Source organism: Alosa alosa, chromosome 11 (genome assembly GCF_017589495.1).
Source record: "Alosa alosa isolate M-15738 ecotype Scorff River chromosome 11, AALO_Geno_1.1, whole genome shotgun sequence".
NCBI lineage: Eukaryota > Metazoa > Chordata > Actinopteri > Clupeiformes > Clupeidae > Alosa > Alosa alosa.
In genome coordinates this window covers 29968570-29989521 of record NC_063199.1, presented here as the reverse complement: position 1 = coordinate 29989521, position 20952 = coordinate 29968570, and the positions used below count along the sequence as shown (strand labels likewise).

General features: G+C 42.5%; 2 protein-coding genes across 4 annotated transcripts in view; one reads left to right on the top strand and one right to left on the bottom strand.

The window, feature by feature from the left end:
* Positions 1-172: 172 nt before the first annotated feature.
* LOC125302832 (60S ribosomal protein L27a) lies at positions 173-3470 on the top strand (the record flags this gene model as incomplete). Its single annotated transcript, XM_048256151.1, has 5 exons — positions 173-283; positions 804-867; positions 982-1057; positions 1220-1394; positions 3290-3470. Coding segments are annotated over 5 exons (555 nt in total), but the record flags the coding sequence as incomplete, so codon positions are not given.
* A 1733-nt stretch (positions 3471-5203) lies between these two features.
* LOC125303782 (DENN domain-containing protein 2B-like) overlaps positions 5204-20952 on the bottom strand; it is a 26501-nt gene continuing 10752 nt past the window's right edge. For 2 of the 3 annotated variants that reach the window (XM_048257698.1, XM_048257699.1), the window contains exons 7-20: positions 20165-20261; positions 19819-19863; positions 18707-18894; positions 17972-18081; positions 16702-16771; positions 15919-15996; positions 14276-14416; positions 13294-13442; positions 10036-10213; positions 8317-8358; positions 7816-7927; positions 6818-7057; positions 5993-6079; positions 5204-5692 (exon numbers count right to left, since the gene is read on the bottom strand). In XM_048257698.1, coding sequence (XP_048113655.1) covers positions 5607-5692; positions 5993-6079; positions 6818-7057; positions 7816-7927; positions 8317-8358; positions 10036-10213; positions 13294-13442; positions 14276-14416; positions 15919-15996; positions 16702-16771; positions 17972-18081; positions 18707-18894; positions 19819-19863; positions 20165-20261 — 1623 coding nt within the window. In that variant the 3' untranslated portion in view covers positions 5204-5606. The remainder of the gene's footprint in view (positions 5693-5992; positions 6080-6817; positions 7058-7815; positions 7928-8316; positions 8359-10035; positions 10214-13293; positions 13443-14275; positions 14417-15918; positions 15997-16701; positions 16772-17971; positions 18082-18706; positions 18895-19818; positions 19864-20164; positions 20262-20952) is intronic. The other variant, XM_048257700.1, reaches the window with a different exon arrangement.

Sequence of the window (20952 nt, the reverse complement as noted above, 5' to 3'; positions counted from 1 at the left end):
CAACAGCCGAAAAAGCTGACATAACTCATGCATATGCTGTGATATTATGTCCTCTTTGTGCTGTTGCCCTATTTGTTATAATTTGTATGGTAATTTTTGTATAATAAAAAAATAAAAAAATAAATAAATAGACATTCTCTGGTTTCACAGTTTCAGCCGTCAGACATAAATTCATCCAACCAAAGCGTGGCGCTGTTGCATTTGGCTGAAGATAGACAGACAGTCTCGAACATTAACGCGAGAATTGCGACTGCTCTCCCTCTCTCCGATTTCCTCCAAGATGGTGAGTATCATGAAGAAAACTTCCACCGGCGGTTTTTTAGAAAATCTATCGTCATCCAGTATTATTTTAGTCCATCAGTTTACTTGATATAATCGGTTGGACAAAATGTCTTTAGTGCTTCTTTTACATGCTAGTATTTCATTACAATTCCCATGACAAATTGTATTTTGAGCCCAGCCTGAATGTCAGCATTTGTCTGGACCGTCCCTGCTCGATAACTGCTGTACTTATTTTGTGGTCTGTGGGTGGATAAACACAAGTTGCAGTGTGGATTTAGCATGGCCTCTTTGGATTTTGTTGTTATTATTATTATTATTATTATTATTGTATTGTACTGTACAGTTGGGGACTATCTGTACACTAGCTATCGCATTCTTAGCCTAGAAGTCATTAGCTAATGCCGCTAACGTTAACCTACTTGATCATGTGTGAGGTGCTCAGAGGTGCACATCTCATGCATGTAGTGATGCTAACGTGTTCTTGTAAGTTAACATTGTTAATATGGGTGATATCGTTTTAGCCTACCAAGAAGACCAAGACCAGGAAGCTCCGTGGGCACGTCAGCCATGGACACGGCCGAATTGGTGAGTACCGTCGGCTAACGATAGGCACTAGGTGGCCAGATTGTGATAAGTTCATTTTACCAATGATAAGACAAAACCCCAAGTAGCTAACCACCGTTTTTTTCCTGATGTCAGGTAAACACAGAAAGCATCCTGGAGGTCGTGGTAATGCTGGTGGCATGCATCATCACAGAATCAACTTCGACAAATAGTGAGTAACCGGTTCGAATATAAGTACATTGCTTCAGATTGTTAACGTAAACATCAGAGGATAACCCTGATACTATAAACCAAAGCTGTGATTTTGGTGGTAGAATTTAAATGTCTGTTATGAGCCAGAAGTATGTGGTCAGACTTTCTTTTCAATTCCCAGCCATCCTGGGTACTTCGGTAAGGTGGGCATGAGGCATTACCACGTTAAGAGGAACACCACACACTGCCCAACGGTCAACCTGGACAAGCTGTGGACGCTGGTGAGCGAACAGACCCGTGTCAACTACAGCAAGAAGCCTGATGGCCCTGCTCCCATCATTGATGTGGTCCAAGCTGTAAGTATCTGAATGTCAGCTACGTTAGGCTACTACATACCTACTGGTCTGTTGATTTTTGTTATGAGGTCAAACCCTTTTGTCGGTTGTCAATCATCTACTGTGTTGAAGTTCTTTCCTGGAATTGCACCTGGGAGTATTTTTTTTTTTGTTTCATTATTGTTATTAATACATTGGATAGAATGTCCCACAATCTCTGGTTGATTTTGTGGTGTTTTGCATGGGAGGTAAGGATGATGGATGTTATTGATTGAAGTTTGGGCCTTAACATATGTTGCTGCTTATTTCAGACAGACTTACAAGTATGTGATTTGTCAAGTTGAGTTAGCTCCAGTACCTTAAAATATTCAGTGCATTGTGTTGCAACATCTAGATGTATTATCAGAAAGAGAGAATTTTTTTATTTATATAGCACTTTTCAAGCATTGAGCACAAAGTTCTTTACAGACAAACATGAGTAGTGCTTTTTCTATGCACAACAAAAGTGCTTCACACACAAGACACAAACAAACAAACAAATATAAGATGCTGAAAGAGTGGCGTACTCGCCAGCGTACCCTTGACTCAAGACAGACAACAGACAAATTAACAAATAATAGGAAAGTCCATGGGCAATGATGACTGCATGGCTACAGAGTAACCTGGTGGATTTGCTGGCAGTCTCGAGTGCTCTTGAACAGACCCCACCCAGGCAACGCCATAGGGCAATGTTAGGCCGTCTTCAGGGCTCTGGATGCGCCTGTCGGTCAGATGTCCTGAGTGATTTCTCTGGGCAAACAGACTCTGGAAAAGCTAGCCCGACTCCGTACGGTGGCAAAAGTAGCCAGCATAGCCCAGTAGCTTGGTGGACTTCGACAAGGCACCACCTGTGTCCCAGAGCCAAGGTGTCCCCAACCAGGTGCTGGAAGTGCAGCTTAGCAGGCAGTAGCAGTTAATCATGCCAGCGATGGATATCAGACCCATTCCAGTGCAGTCCAGTCTCAGCCTTGTTAAAGGACAGTAAAGGCAATGTATGAACCAGTGTTTTTCACAAACCGTAGTATTGTAGCATTGTTACTAAGTAAATCCCAATATCTCATGTGCTGTACTTCAGGGCTGTTGCTTTTGGCGAGTGACTTCTACATTATTATTTATTTTTTTTTTCTTATTGGCTTCATTATGTGTGGTTCTTCAGATCTTTTGCCAGTGGTGATTTTTCATTTATTTTTCCCATAAATTGCTACTCAGTGAGTATGATCCTTGGGTGTTCTTGGTTAAAGTGATAAAAAAAAAAAAGTCGGTCAACTCATTCACTGTGGTTGTGGACCTAAATTGTCGTGTAGATGCCTAGCATCACCTGAAGTTCATTGAGAGTTTGACTTCAGTCTACTCACTACGTGTTTGTGTGTCTGGTTAGGTTTTTAGTTGATGTTTGTTTAAAAGCAAACTGACCACACAATGCAATGTTACAACAGTTAGGCTACCTCTGGCAATGGATATGGATAAATTACCATTTTGTGCGATTTTCCCATGAGCGCCAGAAATGAGGTCTATAATATAAAGAAAGGCACCTTGTGCTGTTTGTGTAGCATCTTGTGACCCACTGAGCTTGAATATTCATTACAGAACATTTGATTTGTCCATCTCCATGTATAATCAGGCCTTGAGAAAATGGTGAAATGCCTCGTCATTACTTTGGAGGTTGACCAGCAAACTCCCTGGTTGCTGTGTACTAGTGACACTACTACTCAATGTGCATGTAATGTAATTCTTTTCACACTGGAAGATTGCCACAATGCTGGTTGTATTGTAGCGTACATATAACATTTTAAGTATGATTTGTGGTGTTTGCTTGTAGTTAATCAGGGTTGCATTGGATGCTAATGGTAGTTCTCTCCCTCTCTCTCTCTCTGCAGGGCTACTTCAAGGTGCTGGGTAAAGGCAAGCTCCCCAAGCAGCCAGTCATCGTCAAGGCAAAGTTCTTCAGCCGCAGGGCTGAGGAGAAGATCAAAGAAGTAGGGGGCGCTTGTGTCCTGACTGCATAAGCACTCACTGCCTTTTTGTTTTTCAGGAATAAAAAATGTTGGAAAAAAGAAATGACTTGTTTGTGTGTGTGTGGGTTACTCTTATAAACTAGGGTTATGCACAGTTGAATAATGTAATGGCCCTTTAAGACTGCTTCCATACAACACTAAAGAAAAAAAATAACATTAAATGAGTTTCATAGAGATGGTTACTTAGAATAAAGTTGAAGTGTCAGTCAATGTATTCTGCATGGCTATTCCTAGTTCAGTGTAACATTGTAGATCATTTATTTTTTGGGGCAGCCATGGCCTACTGGTTAGCGCTTCGGACTTGTAACCGGAGGGTTGCCGGTTCGAACCCCGACCAGTAGGAAGCGGCTGAAGTGCCCTTGAGCAAGGCACCTAACCCCTCACTGCTCCCCGAGCGCCGCTGTTGTAGCAGGCAGCTCACTGTGCCAGGATTAGTGTGTGCTTCACCTCACTGTGTGCTGAGTGTGTTTCACTAATTCATGGATTGGGATAAATGCAGAGACCAAATTTCCATCACGGGATCAAAAGAGTATATATACTTATACATTTTGAAGGATCAACGTTGGCCAGACACAAACTACCTATACCATACAGGTTTCCCGCAGGTCATGGAATTTTGATCAAGTCTATTCCAGACAGAAAATCAGGAGATAATTTTTTGAGCAAAGTCCTGTAATGCCAGAGAATTTTGTTGTAGCAGTTTAAACCAGTGGTTTTCAAAGTGGGGGGTGCCAGGGGGGCCTCAGCAAGTTGGAAGGAAAAATAAAAGCAACAAATACATTTGAAAAACTTAAAATGTAAATTACTATGAGGGTTGTTATACAATGCCATTATAATAATGGCAGGCATATCTTAACATTAAATTTCCCATGATAAGGACTGGGAATAATAGAGTGATAGCTCTCATATAGCAGAAAGCCCCAAATACATTTTTTACACACTGGGTGCTCCATAGCAAAGTGCTTGTGGCTAAAATAATTATTAGGATTATAATGTATTTTTACATTTGCCGTAGTATTGTCGATGGGTTTAATAACACATCAAGGGGGTCCTTAGCCAGAACCTAATGGTATTTGGGGGGCCTTATCGTGGAAAAGTTTAGGAACCCCTGGTTTAAACTTTACTTACCAAAATATATTAACACAAATATATTTCCATGCAGAATTAGTTTATATCTGGATATTAGCTTCACTGCTTGCTTTAACAGTTGTGGTTAGCCCAAACTTGTTTATTCAATGTCCATTTGTTCATCTCCCACTCTAAAAAAAAAAGTCGAAGATTCTTGAACGGTACGCGACTGCTCTGAAATCTTTGGTCAGTATATTGTACCATTTATGTCATTATGTATTGTTAGGGAAGTCATGGAATTTTACATTTGACTTAGAGTGGGAACATAGTATGAATTGCAACAAGCCCCCCTGACAACATCAGGCTTCAATGATATAATCTGTGTTTCCACATTGTTGACATTGTGCCCGTCACTTTCCTGGGGAGAATGGCAGTGTAGGAGTGCATTCAGATGTGATTAAATTGATTGCTTCACAGGAAATTAATTCAGGATGCTGCGAGTAGGCTACTATGCTTTTCTAGAGTTTGGCAAAATGCAGGCACACCATGTTGGTATTCTTTTGTTTCTTCTACTATGATTGCTCAAAGTTTTCACCTATTCCTGAAAGGAACGGCCCTGCAATGTTATTTGTTTGCATTCCTTTTATTGATTAGGCACAAACACTTCATGATGTTTGCCTTTTATGTACAACAGCAACAATCCAAATATGCTTGCAAAACATTTTATTGTAAAAATCTTGTGGCCAACAAATAGCTTTCACTGCCTCTGACAAATGAGTTCAATTCTTTCTTGGAATGTGTTGTAATATTGAGATATCAAGACATTAGATGCCTCTGATTCCATTAAACAAACCCTCAGTTCAGTCTCTATATATTCCAACGTAATTAAAGGGAGCAAACAATTGGTACCTTCTGATATAATGCTTTTGATCTTTCTCCCCATTTAAAAGATGTGAGAACAAGACTTTGAACCCTTGCTTACAGGTCATGTTGTAATCTTAAACTTTTTGTAGTATTTATTGCTATAAGACTTATTCAAGATAAAAAAAATCATTTACAGTTTCCAAATCAGTATAGACACTGTACAAGCATCATGTGTAAATGATAACATTTACAAAAGTAATCCAAATGAGGATGTAGTTGAACAATGTGCTTCTTTGATGTCAGTTCTTTTCTGCAGGAACTTAATTTTACTTCCTGTGGATTAAAAAAAAGAAAAGTTCAGTGCACATAACAAATGATTGTTATAACTTGAAGTAATATATAACTTGAGGCTCATGTGTAGGTTCTCTATGATGGTTGGTTTGCATATAAAACTAATTCAAGGATGGATAGATAGAATTTAAGAGGTGCAAAGGATTCTCCTTGATTACTGCTGATCGAGAGGCATTTCAAAAACATTGTTTTGGAAACATTAAGACAGCCTTCAAGAAAGACACTTTCAGAGCTCACTTTATGTACCCTTGTGTAGTTTCCTGGAGTGGTTTAGTAACTCACCCAATCCTCTGAAGAACCTGTTGACTCCTCCTTGCTCTGTCTCAGGGAGTTCATCAAGGTACTGTTCCACACGCACCTCAAACAGACCTGCAGGGAAAGTGCAGAGTGCAGATTAACCATTTAAAATATTAAACCTTGAATATGAAGCAATATGTCATTTCAAGTACACAGGCTACAAGCTGAGAATCTTTCTACGAAGGCTTTAACATTTTTAAAAACATTGTTAAGTCTCCACCAGGAGGCAGTCACATGCCATAATCTCAAGACAACTTTTTAGGACCATTTTGATCAACAGTTGATAAAATAGTGATTACATGTTTGTGTATGCAACACTAAGTTAGTAACATGGGCATAGAATGTTAACATGGGTATAGAAATGATGATAGATGATACATTATTTATTAATTATTTACATATTGCTTAATTCAGATACAGGGTAAAACAAAAGAAATGTGTTGAATAATTAAGTTCACAATGACATTTTCAAGTAAGTCAAGTAAGTAATCAATATTCTGGTTTTGGCTTGGGAGACTTAACACAAGCTGGTTAGAATCAGCAGAACCACCATAGGGTTCAGGTGCACAATTCAGATATGTAAACAATGGATCAACAAGACCAGCGGATACCCACACCATGAAATTAATTTAAAAAAATTCCAGAAGCTGACAAGTAGCCAAAAGAGTCAGGCTTAAGAGTCCAGTCAACTCAACCATGGTCCTTTACAGTTGACATGAAGACAGTCACAGACGGATGGCAGTCAAATTGGCTTCAGGTTAGCTTGGAGTATTGACCAAGGTCAAAGGTCGTCAGTGACAGGTGTCTAACCTTTGGCACGGCTGGTGCGGAGCTCCTGGTCCTGGATGAAGCCATGGAACATCTGCGACTCCATAAAGACGCCAAGGAAGCGCCGGACACTGCGTGAGGCCACTGCCTTGCGGAAGGCATCTCGTTGGAAGAGGCGCTCACCGCCGGCCGCATGTGTCATGAAGAGCGGGAAGTGGCCCACCGTCTCCAGGAAGAAGCGGATGAACGCCTCTGACACCACGCTGTTCAGGGAATGACTGTCTGTAGGACAGAGCATCAACTCAACACATGACACTGGTCACTCATTGGTTAAAGACCCTTTCAAAGACCCTTTCAAGTTCCTAGAGGAATTCTGGTTGAAACGTTCAAAACCAATGCAGACTTTAGTGTAATGCTCTACAAAATGTTGACTTTAAAACTTGTTTTTTGAACATTTGTTTGTCCCCAAGTTACCAGCTCAACGTTGTTTTCGGTGCCACTGGAAATGCCTTAGGAACGCACATGTTTGTTCATGCAGTTGAAAGAGTCTATAGATTTAAACCAGTTACTATGACAGACAGTGTTTTTTTTTTTTTTGACATCACAGACTGATGGGCCTTATCTCAAAACATCACGGGTGTATTCAAATACATTGGGAGCTAGAGTGTGTAGACGCCTATTGTTTTTGTTTTGTTTTGTTTTTCAAATCTCTGTCCAGTGCCCGATTAAAGAAAGCTTCTTTGAATGTGCATGTGTTTCTTTTTCACTGTCATCTCTCTAATCCTGATGGTAGAACAACCACTGAAGTCTGCTGCTGTGGAGGCAACTTGGAATAGTAATAAAACAAAAACGACAGTCCCAGGGCCTTCAACTGAACGAGTCTGAGGTCAGGGATCTCAGTATGTGGTCTAAAGATGAAGTAAGCGACCAAAAGCTCTTCATTCTACACAGTCAGATATTTTCACTGCGACAAAATGAGTTAGGATAGACATGTAATTCTGACAAGCAATGTTGTGTTTGTGCCGTCACGGTTGTCCTACCGTCCTCTGATTCGCTGTCAGAATCCTGGCCGATGAGGTCATCCCTCTGCTCTAGAGCCTGCTCCAGAGCAGCTTGGAGTTTCCTTGGCAACAGTGTTGCTTCGTCATCCATCTAATGAAAACCACAGAAGAGGAAAACTGGGTTACCATGGTTTTCCCAGACAGAGTGTTTTGGGATAACAGAGGACAAACTATTTCCTTTCTGAGCAGTGTTTCATTTGTAGACTCTGGGAACCCTGAGTCCAAGAGACAAATGAGAACTCGAACATCTTGTCAATTAAATATAACACAGTTACAAGTAGGTCATTATGCAGATATTTAAATAAATACTACTTTAAGATATGTTTTTAAATTATATTGATCTAAGAAGTATATACTCAAACTTCAAAGGTGACTACCATAATTTCCCAAGTAGCCGAGGTTTATACATTGATTTTAACTTACACAGAAAATTACTGTGTAAAACATGTGATAGAACATGTCTTTTGGTGTAGTATTTACCTGTCTAATAAACCGGTCTGATCGCAAGTCCACCATCAAAGTCTGTAACCAAACAAGGAAGAGGAGAAATCACCCATTTCTGACATTGGACACTCACACATGGAATGGATTATTCACATTTTACAACCATGAAATCACAAAAGTTGATAAGATGCACAAATATGGATTTACAGCCTTCACATTTCTGAAACTGATTAACAACAGAAGAAAGAGGATGACAGACATCAGATTAGTGAAATTACATCCAGAACATTAAATATGTCTGCACACATAACTGCACAAAGAGCCAGTGCTCACTGGCTGTGAAAGCACATACTCAAGGCATTACTGAAGGGTTAAACTCAAAGGACTCGTTTAACGTTGGACGTCATCCACAGAGCCACGTTAACTAGCAGCTGTGAGCTGTGGCGTTGAAAGCCGCTGAACTTCCCAGCTCCGCTCCTAGGACAGGATGCCCTGCAAACTTGTTTATTGGGGTCCACAAGTGAGCAGTTCAACAACCTCGGGAGGCACTTTGTTTCTGCTGGAAATAAAATTAATTTCCGGAACAAACACTCTCCGGGACGTGCTGGAACGTCGCCCGCCTCCAGCTTATTTTGGATGTTGTGCTGTTTTCCCAAATGGCTTCAGCACCCCCAACTCCCCCCTGGAGGTGGGGTATGTGGGGGGAGGAGGGGTGTGGGGGTCACACCGGTGCCGGCCCTCAGCGTCCCTCCCTGGGGTGCTGTAGTTCATGGCTTCTCTCAGAGGCTGACCTGACCATCTGCCAACCTCTGGAGCAAACCCTGGATCTCTCGCTCACTGCTACAGCACAGCACAGCACAGCACAGCACAGCACATCCCGCTAGCTTACACAACAGCCGTTACACAACTTTGCTGTGCTCTAATACTCTGGATTGAGCATTGCTCTGGCAATGGTATCATCAGGCCAGTGGAATGTGAATCAAAGAGGAATGCATGAGAGTGGAGATATGAATATGTATAAGTATAACAAAATACACACACACACACACACACTATGCATATGTCAGTCACACACACACACTATGCATAAGTCAGCGATTGTGCAGGAAGTCGCATTTGTTTATGTTTATGTTTATATTTAAATGTATTAACAGACGCTTTTTCCCCAAAACACATGTAGGCTACATTACACGTACATTAAGTCAAAAAAGGGTTGTTCCACCGCGCTTCTGAAGTCACGACTGGAGCTTCACGGCAGAGGACCGATCATGTAGAGAAGGAGAAGGTTCACCAGAGCACACAGAGATGGCTTTAAATTTCTTTTATCATGGTGCACAGCAATCGACTAACATTTCGACACGTCTCATCTGTCTTCGTGTCTTCGCCAGTGTCCATTGAGACATGTCGAAACGTTCGAATGCTGTGCACCATGATAAAATAAATTTAAAGCCTAAATCTCTGTGTGCTCCAGTGAACCTTCTCCTTCTCTACACATACATTATATTTTAACCAAGGACCAAATGAAACACACGAGGGAGGTAGTTCACCCCAGGCTGCTCCCACTTTGTTTGTTACCAGTTTTCCGAGCCTGGGCTGCCTACAGAGACTGTTTTTTTTTACAGTGTACTCATGGAACGGGCAGCTAGCGTGTCGTGAGGAGATGATTGCTGAATGTGACATAAAAATGTTATGGACTTGAAATCGCGTATGACCGCTGACTGCACCTTTAACTTGAATACACATACACAGACTGACCTCCTCGAGTGGCATCTCTTTAAGGCGTGGCAGGGAGCTGGAGAGGAGACCCACCAGGAAGGGCGTGGGGCAGCACACCATGTCCAGCATGGGGGCGGGCAGGACGGGGATGAAGGTGTGCTGCCAGGAGAACGGGTACAGCAGTGCCACCACAGCATGGGCACAGCTCGACAGGGTACTGCAGAGGAGGAAGGAAGGAAGGAGCAAAAAGTGTCAATGTCAATGGATCCATGCCAGATCCATGCCAGATCTGGGCCAGCTGGTATATATATATATATATATATATATATATTTCCCTCACAGGATCAAGAGTATATATACTTATACTTACTTATATATATACTGTATATATATATAGTCTATGGGTGAAAGTGTACTGCTAGCATAGCAGGGTTAGATATGATCATCTGAATATCCCCACACAAGTTTAACTTCCACACAATGTGTGTGTGCACATTTGTATTTCTCCACACTTCTGCTGTACAGTAGGTAACAGGGCATGCGTGTGACAGGGGTTAGTTCCCACTCAGGGGTCAGGGGTCAGGGACTCACAGCAGACGTGTGTGGAGCTTTATTGACATGCTTATTTCTTTTGTCTTCCGTTTCATATGCCACTTCTTTGTCATGCATTTCTATGAGAATGGTCTTATTGTATTGTGCATCTTATGTAGGAGTTATATTGTTTTATTTCTATGCATGAGTCTAGTCGGTGCACAATGTAAGATTTTCTCAGCTGCAGGTGTAGTTAGCTAACTAATTAGGGTTCAATTGGTTGCTGGTTGCTAGCAGATTAATGTTGTTTTATCGAATGTAAATGCATAGTATTTTGAAGTGGTTTACCTATTTTACTTGGCAGGAGCTGTACACGAATGGCTGGGTTGCTCAGTGCCTGATGTTTATTTTATTTTTCTTCACATCAGAGAGTAATTAAGCACTGTAGATGTGTGCACACAGATGCAGACACTTTTACTTTTTCAAAGTTTACGCTGTAGAAGCGAGGTAACTTTATTAACATGCTCTCCATTCCAAATTCTTCTACCCACAATTCCCTTAGACCCCTTAAAGTCATCTCCTGTAGATAGGATTTAGGGATGGTTGCCAGGTCAACCATCAACATAATCTACAAACACGGTAACCCAGGCCCAGAGCTGTTGCATCATTCCCACACCACGCAACACAGAGAGTACGAAGGAGGGGAGAGACCTCCACTGTTACACCAGGGTAAAGCAAAGTCAGTAGTACCACTGCTTCATAGGGTGGTGATAAGGGCAGAAGACATAAAGCATTATTGAGTAAGCAGATTCATACCCAATCGGGGTCGGATGCTGGAGTCAGAGGCTATCTGCCACTGAAAGTGTGCTGCCATGGAAAGAGCAGCAGCATCAGCTTAACTGGGTACCAGAGAGGGGCAGAAGGAAGAAAATGTCAAGTCAGCAGAATCATGCCCCCTCAGGTGTCTAAATCAGTGAACATAACTGGAGAGGGTACTGAAAGGGACAAAGGGAAAGACAGTCAAGTCAGCATGCCAGACCTGTAGACAGAAGCTATCTGCAGCTGATGAGGGGACTGCCAAAAAACAACATGTGGATCCTGATCCAGACATGGATAATCATGTAGGAGGGCCAAGATATGGTGACCCTACCATGTACTCTATGAACATCTGAAGTAGGCAGACCATAAATCGGACCAGTACTTTTTAATTTATAAGTGAGAGGACATATCACTAGCGCATGGGCACAGCAAGGCAAGTTATAGGGACAGCACAGAACGCAATATGATTGATGCTATTCATTTACCTTTATTCATTTAGCAGATGTTTTTTCCAAATGCTCTTCTGAACAAAGTCCACTGGGTGCTGAATCCTTATTGTAGCGTAATGAATGGATAGAAAAAGGACAGCACTCACAGATATGAAATCACCATTATCCCATTAATGACCATTATCATGCTGAAAAATAACTTTTGGCTCGAAACATCCATGGGGTGATTAAAAGTCTTTTAAGGAACTGTGAGTGCTGTCCTTTTTCTATACATATATTGTCCCTGGAGCAACTCAGGGAGGGTAAGTGCCTTGCTCAAGGGCACAACAGTGGAAGCTGGGATTTGAACCCACAACTACCAGTAATCATAGTTTCAGGGCTGGACTGGGGCCACAGGAATCTGCAATGTTGGGTTCAGCAGGAGTCTCTCCGGACAGATGAGTATCCACATCACATAGCTGAATTCTATTAGCATGAGGAAGATGCCAGTTCCTCCAGGACTTAGAGATCTTTTGTTTTCAGTGCAATATTACCACCAGAGTCAAAGAATCTGCATTATTTGTGATTGATTAATTTCTGCATTAGTTGTGATTGATTAATTTCTGCATTAGTTGTGATCGAGCATTAGATTTAAACTCAAAATCACCGCAATTTTAACCACAAATTTTGAGAATTCCTACCCCTTCAAGTTCCTGATGGTACTGATTAAATATAGACAGCTGCATCATCTCATGGCTCTGCATTGACAGTCCCCAGTCAGCCTCTCTGCACCCAGAGCCAGGAACGAAGAATGGAGAAGGTCTATGCGATGTGAATGTCCTCTGGACAGTCGCTTCAGACACAAAGATGAAATATTCCTACCTCTGACTGAGCAAACATCTGTGCACGCTCAGCAGTCTCTCATTTGTTTTCTCTTCCTTAGCAACGATGAGGAAATCACTTATACATTCTGAGCGGTCTGTCTTTTTTTAATACGTCGGGGAGGCCCTGATATGATTATACTGTATGATGGAGAGATCTATGGCCATCTCTGAGTGCCATGTGGGGTTGTGATGTTTGTTTGGTGTAATTCATATGAACATTATGCTGTTATGGGATCTGTATGGGGGAAACCTGCACTGAGGGAGTGACTCAAGCAGTTCAACAGTTGCTGGATGTTTGGACACAGCGTGATATGATTTGCCTCATCATCTATTCCATTTGAAATACATTTAGATGAAATGATGAATGATTAGACTAACTGCATACATTGCACAAAAGATAATTCAGAAAAAGTTTGTCGTAATGTTGGCCCTAACTGGAAAGACATTTAGCATATGTCTAAATACTATGTTTACATCACCTTCGCTTTAAGTTTGGATTTACAGGAGAGGAAATGTAACTCACAGCATCTAGTTCTTAGTTCTTAGTTAGCTATTAGAGACTGGTATTGATTGGGCCCTGTTTTGGCCCACACCTGGTTCTGACTCGGCTGTAATCCAGTTCTAAGCTTCCTCACCTGAGTTTGTCAGCTACGAACACAACCCTGCGCTCGAGCAGCAGCGAGGCGAAGATCCGTACGATCTGAGGCACACTCAGGCAGCTGAACAGACTCTGCAGGTCGACATGCTCCAGACGACAGTCCGCTGGACGCTGCAGTTCCATCACCTTGGGCACACAGATATTCACAGATATATTAAAACACACACACACACACACACACACACACACATGTAGTATGTATGTATGTGTGGGTGTGTGTGTGTGTAAATGGAAGCATGTGTAATGGGGGTGTGAGTGTGGGTGTATGTGTGGTTTGTGTGGGCAATAATGGGTACGGTTAGAGGGCCTTGAGGAGAGGCTGGCTTTGCCGTGGGCTCAGTGTATTCTGCTGAAGTCGTGGGCAGAAGCCATAGTCACTCTCCCTAAGCCTGAGGTGGAGGAGTGCAGAGGCTGGGCTCGGTTGAGCTTTTCTGTGTTCATTTACTACTCTGCTTTCTCTAAAGCTGTACACTAATGTTTTCATAAACATCCTGTTATGCCACAATTAGCTACCTTTGATAGTCGAGCAGATTCGCTCAAAGTATTATTTTCAGACGTATGAGAACGTATGTCTCATTGAATAAGCCTAATCATTAACGAGTGCATGAGTCTAGGTCACCGGCTACAGAATGCCACAATTAGCTACCTTTGATAGTCGAGCAGATTCGCTCAAAGTATTATGTTCAGACGTATGAGAACGTATGTCTCATTGAATAAGCCTAATCATTAACGAGTGCATGAGTCTAGGTCACCGGCTACACTCTCTCGGATGTAACCTCTACTTCATGAGTCAATTCTATCTCACTTTACAGATCTATCTCACTTCTACCAAATCACAAGGGAAGCCATGTTTAAATTACTAATAGGAAAAATCTAAGAATAACTGGGTCAGTTGTTCATTCATTTCTGGATTTATACTACAAATGAACGAGAGTTCCAGGTTTCGTCCGAACACTTACCTCATTTCCTGTTCCAGGCAGGAAGGTCTTGACTCGGATGGTCTTGCCAGGGGCTGGGAAGGGTGACTCCATCAAGCTTCTCATGAAAGGGTAGACCAGAGCAGCGGATATCTCCCTGCGTCTCTCCACCTCGTCTAAGATCTGACAGAACACCAGAGGTGAACATGGGCGAATGTTTGCGAACACTTTCAAAACAATTTCAGGAGGTATTTCTCCACAAACATGTTGGGAGTTGGACAGAGAGTTACCGTTGAGATTGAATGTTTGAACAAAATCATTCAAATGTATCTGTTCAGACAAACATGTTTTCCACGAACGTTCGCCTCTGTTTAGGGAATATGAACGAACTTCAGCATTTTCATAAACAACAAGAGCACGGCCAGCATCACAACGACCATTGTCATTAGATCACTGTGTAGTAATTATATAATTTGCCATCATCAGGACCACCAAAATCTTCATCTACATAATCATCACTGTGTTTATCATGGTTATGGCATTTTGCAGATACCCTTTCTCCAAAGCAATCATGAATATACTGTAAATTTAAGCATCTTCATCAGTACAATCACCACCACCATCATCAACTTCATTAACATTTTCATCTTTATAGACATCAAACAAAAAAGCATCGTCACCACCAAACATCATCTGCTTCATATTGTCATCTTCCTCCTCCTCCTAATCATCATGAATCATCAACATAGCATCCGACACCAGTAATCATTACTTGAGGTGAACAATAGCACCTTTGCATACACAACCAAACTGGTATCACCAATCAGTAGGCAAAAGTTCAATTACTGAGTGCACTGCCACTCACATGAAGGACAGTTGTGAGGCCAGATATTGGCAGTATTTATTCCTCAAAAAAAGCCTGAGTTTAACCTCCATGTTGTTTTGTTTTTAAAGATCACATTCCTCACATCACACACTTCCACTGCTCTTGGGAAAAAATGGCCTACCGACTTCTCAAATAAGCAGTGCAATGAAATCACTTCAGATGCTTTCAGATATCCTTGGTTATTAAAATGTTAGTAAACACAATGAGGGCTTATCATAAACTGACTAAGAACATCTGTGTTCTCTTCCGCTAAGCCAGCACTGTAGCAATAAACCCACTTTGCTGTTTTGCATTGTTTTGGCAAAGTCAACAATGCTTACAAAATAACCAGTTAAATACTTTTAATTTCATGATTCTTGAGACCACTGTCATAGATCTGATGTGAAGTTATGTATACAGATTTAGGGGGTCGAGAGTCTATGAAAAGGTACTTCACCATATATCTCTGTCCATGTAGACATACTCTGGCTGGTAAGATAAATATGCTGTTCGAGTCTAAACTCCAATCTGGAGGTGCTTCTCCCTCTCCGCTCTCGTATGTAAACACATTCCCAGGGTGCAGAGGGGAGTGGGAAAGTCCCGTCCGGCCAGGCGGAGCGGACCGGAGTCTGATCCCATCTAGGGCCCATCATTCCCACTCACAATCTGTCATTCCCGCAGTGGTCAGAGCAAAGCGGAGCAGGAATATTGATTCCACATGTGTGGGGGTGGGATGGGTGGTGGTGGAGTGTGTGTGTGTGTGTGTGTGTGTGTGTGTGTCTGTGTGTGTGTAAGGGAGGGGTGATGGGGGGGGGTTCACCTTGGAGAAGAGATCAAAACATCCCAGACGACTGATCACACAGTAAACTTCAGGCAATCGTGGAGCCGAACCACTGGGCTAGAGAGAGAATGGGAGAGAGAGAGAGAGAGAGAAAGAGAGAGGAAGAGAGAGAGAGGAAGAGAGAATAAAACAGAGAGGGAGAGAGAATAAAGAGGAAGTGAGGACAGTTACAGTTACAGAGTACAGGGGGATAGAAACAGCTCAAAGGGGATGATTAAACATGAACATACTGCAGTTATTCTCCCTCCTGCTGCCTTATCCTCACTCTCTCACTCCCGCTCTTTCACCCCCTCTCTCACACTATCTATCCATCCATCTCTCTCTCTCTCTTGCTTTTCTCTCTCTCTCTCTCTCTCTCTCTCTCTCTCTTTCACACACACACACACACACACACACACACACACACACACACACACACACACACACACACACAAATACACACATACAGACGCACAGATGCAAACATACAGTTCATATCAGTACCATTCCCTGGAAGCGGATGCTGGTAATAAACAACAGTCAGAGAAGCTTGATAAAAGCAGATGAATTACTATAGAGAGATTGTCTCTGTTTTCCTTTAGGGATTATAGGATGAGGCTCTCTCCCGATATCGCTAAAACAATATCCCTCCTCTCTAATCATGTGACTGCATCCGTAGTCACCACCCGCATATTTAGGCTCAGCGAAAAAAGCATACATGAGGCCACAGAAATAAACACGGGCCAACCTCACATGAGGGACTAGAAGCTCCCAACCACTCACCAGCAGACGTCTGCAGTACCCGAAGCGCCTGCCGCCATCCTCACCCGTCAACATGAAGGAGAAACTCTCACTAAGGGGAACAGAAACAAATCTTAATCATGTAACAGTTAGCAGAACATATGATAATCTACAATAAATAGGATCTCTCTCTATGGTATATTGTAAGACAAAAATGCCACGATGAATGTATGTAATGTATCACTGGCCAAAGTCATTAAGCAATAATCTGTCAAATGGTTGTTTGCTGAAACGGAGTACCAAGTGATAGATGACAGTTATCAATCCCTCTCCACAGTCACAACCTTTAATCCCATAATAACAACACAGTCGACTCCTTTAATCCCATAATAACAACACAGTCACCAGTTTTAATCCCATAGTAACAATACAGTCACTACCTTTAATTCCATAGTAACAACACAGTCCCCACCTTTAATCCCATAGCAACAACACACTCACCACCTTGAATACCATAGCAACAATACAGTTCCCACCTTTAATCCTATAATAACAACACACTCACCACCTTTAATATCATGGCAACAACACACTCACCACCTTTAGTCCCAGTAACAACACAGTCACAACCTTTAATCCCATAGCAACAACAAACCTTTAAAGAGACACCGGGCAAGCCTGGTGCTTTTTCTCTACGAAACTCCCTCTCGCTCATTCTGAAGCTCTTTTCCTTTTCTTTGCATCTTCCGTCAAGGGTTTTCGCTGCTTCTTTGCCGGCTCTGCCATTATACACACGCTTGCAACAATGCGCTACGCGTTTCGTTAGCCTGCCTCTGTACTGTAAACTGATCCTGTTTCGGTCGGCGGGTACGATACACTGAACTTGCAAGCGGGATATTCTGCCTACAGGCAGTAGGGGCGGGCGAGAGAGTCTCCATTCGCCCTGTAATGAGTAATTTAACCATATACCGACTTACGAAGATGAGTAATTAACACAAAAACGTTGCCTGGTGTCCAGTGTCCTACCACCTTTAATCCCGTAATAACGACACAGTCACCACTTTCAATCCCGTGGTAACAACGCAGGTAAGGTCATACATACACTTGCCCTATTTGCTGTGCTGGTCATATGTGGTCCCACCTGCGTAGCTGACCGTAACTGCTGGTCATGTCTACTCATATCTAATGCTGGTCATACCTGCAGCTCTGATCGTAACCAATATATGCTGGTCATATCTGCTGGTCATACTCCACAGGTTGTGACTGTTACACTGGTCCAACGTGTTGTACTGGTTGTAACTGGTGGCCATACCTGTTGTATTGGGAGACGGGGCACCAGTCCTTGGCATCTGGGAAGCAGAACTGGGGTATGGCTTTGAGTCGCTGCTCTGCTTCTCTCATCTGTTTGGTTGGACGATCCAGCTGTGGGGCATCATGGGAATTTTACTCAACAGAACCCTTTCATCTCTCTCCTTCCATCCTCTTTCACCTACTCTCACAAACTTCTTGTCTTATTACTCCTCATGGGAAGGAATGACCACATTTTGTCATAGTCGGTGTTGGGTTTGATACTGTCTAATATATTTGCACTACACTGAATATAGCTATTGTTTTATTATCATTAGAATTATTGGCAGGAGACATTTTAAGTGAGAGTGTTTATTATGGCTATCCAACTAATTCATTGTGTTATTTATGATTGTTTGACTTGCTTGCTTGAATCCCTATGGTCCTCCTTTGGTGGCTTTCTTACAGTGAAAGCTTAAAAAACAAAATAAATAAATAAATGCTGACTTGGCTAGTCATAACGATTCTTGTAGTAGTACTAGCAGAGAGGGTTGAAGCAGAAAGGGTTGAGGTTAGTAATCAAGGATCTTTGGTACTAGTTGTCATTATAGTAGCTGTTGTTCAGTGTATGTCTTATATGTCTTATATGATGTAATTGTTGCCACTGTAGCAGTTGTTGTGATGCTATGACACAACACTGTGTTCTGTAGTTGTTGTGACACAATGCAGTGTACCATAGTTGTGATACAGTGCTGTGTACCTTGGGGAACTGGTAGGAGACCTCTGGGGTGTAGGAGCTCTTCCCCGGCCTCTTCTTTAGCGACACGACCAGGAAGTGCTCAAAGAGCTCCCTCCTCTCCTGCCACTGCAGTAGCTGCAGCTCCAGAGTGCGGTAGCTGGGGGACCGCCGCAGCAGAGACTGCAGCCGCAACAGCCTCTGGATGTGCACTGCAAAAAGAGAGGGAGGGAGAGAGAGGGGGAGAGAGAGAGAGAGAGAGAGAGAGAGAGAGAGAGAGAGGTGAAGGGAAATACGGCAATAGAGAAAAGAGAAAGAGGAGGCAGAAAGACAGAGGTGAGAGAGAGAGAGAGAGAGAGAGAGAGAGAGAGAGAGAGAGAGAGAATTTGAGAATGAGAAAGACAGGGCAAGAAAAAAAAGGAGACATATATATCTCATAGCATGGAATTCATGAGTACAACAATAGCAGCTTTCTTTCAGCAGAGCTGGCTTTGACATTACACTCTAGTTGAAGTTTGAAGTTAGGAGGAGTGAGAGTGAATTGGGGAGAAAAAAAGAGAGAGAGAAGGTTGAGAGAGGGAAAGATGGAAACTGTGGGGGGGGGGGGGGGGGGGGGGGGCAAAAGGGACATACAGCGAAGGCCCAGACAGAGTAAGAGACAGCCACAGCTTCCACAAGTTCCTGGAAAAGAATCTAATGATGTGTAACATCTTTTTGCACTTACAGTACAGGTTAGTTTAGTTTTTCTTGATTTGCATGGAATCGTTTTGTTTTTCTTTCATTTTTGATTATTTTTCATTGTTATCACATGTGTGTGTGTGTGTGTGTGGACAAGTCTGTTTCTTTGTTCATTCTGTCTCCTACTCTGTACTTTGGCAATGGTGTACAAAATTATGGTCAAGCCCATAAAGAGAGACAGAGCGTGAGAGAAAAAAGGAAAGAAGGAAGGCAGAGGGAGAAAGAATGAAAGAGAGGGGGAGGAAGGAGGAGAAACAAGAGAGTTGATGTAGAGGGCAAAGGAGGTAAATGGGTAGTTTCATACAAAATGCTTCCACTAAACACACTGCCCACACAATAAATGGATTTATAGTTTTTGTCTTTTATGGTTTAGCATGATGCAATGCATGATTTCTCACCATTAAAGCGGTCATCTGAGTCACTCTCACTCCCACTGTTATCTTCTGTAAACTCAGAAAAAAAAAACAACACAGACATATAATCAATAGACTACAAGGTGGCAGTGAGAACAGCACAGATAGAGATCAAAAGGGTCCCATAAGAGATTAATGCAAATATCGTTTACTCAACCACCATAAGAGTTAAAGAGGAGCCAAAAAGTGGTATGGTACGGATCGGTTGTTTTGGCAACCCTTCGAAAATTCTGACCTTTGAAACCCGAATAATTGTGTACCGTGCTATACCGAACTGAACTGTACAACTCGGTGAAAACGAGCCACAAGTGAAGTCTACCCCTTCCCATACCTCTGACGGAGGAGATGTCTGTGTTGGACACTGAGAGCTTCTTTAGTCTCCTCTTCCCTCTCTTGCTGCGGTAGATGGAGCCGATCCGCTGGACCAGCTGTGCATACAATCAGATGGACAGAAAGAGAGAATGAGTATGTGTTTATGCGGAGGAGACAGAGAGAGCAGGAGGGAGAGAGGGAATGAGAGGGAGAGAGGGAGAGAGAGAGCAGGGGAGAGGGGAGAGAGGGAGACAGAGAGAGAGCAGGAAGGAGAGAGGGAATGAGAGGGAGACATAGAGAGCAGGAGGGAGAGAGGGAATGATAGGGAGAGAGGGAGACAGAGAGAGCAGGATGGAGAGAGGGAATGAGAGGGAGAGAGAGAGAGCAGGGGAGAGAGGAAGATGAGAGCACGATCTTTATTATGAGGAAACGAGATGCATTAACGCGAGCATTACATATTATGTGACAGATGACATATATTATCATGCATGATGAATATTATTATTGTCCGGCGGCTTATTATATTTTTATTATTACGCTATGACATATTATTATTATTATATATTATTATTACTATGCATTATTATGTATTATTACGTTTTGGAAAATATCATATTTTATTGCTGATGATCCCATTTCGTTTATTATTATTATTACGACGGTGACGTAACAGTGCGCGATGCGTCCGCGCACGCACCGCGCACAACCGCGCGATGCGATGCGCGCAGTATTGAACCATTACTGTCGGTTTTTCACAAATATTTGAAACCGATGCGCCAAGATGAGGCTTGTCCGATATTAACCTCG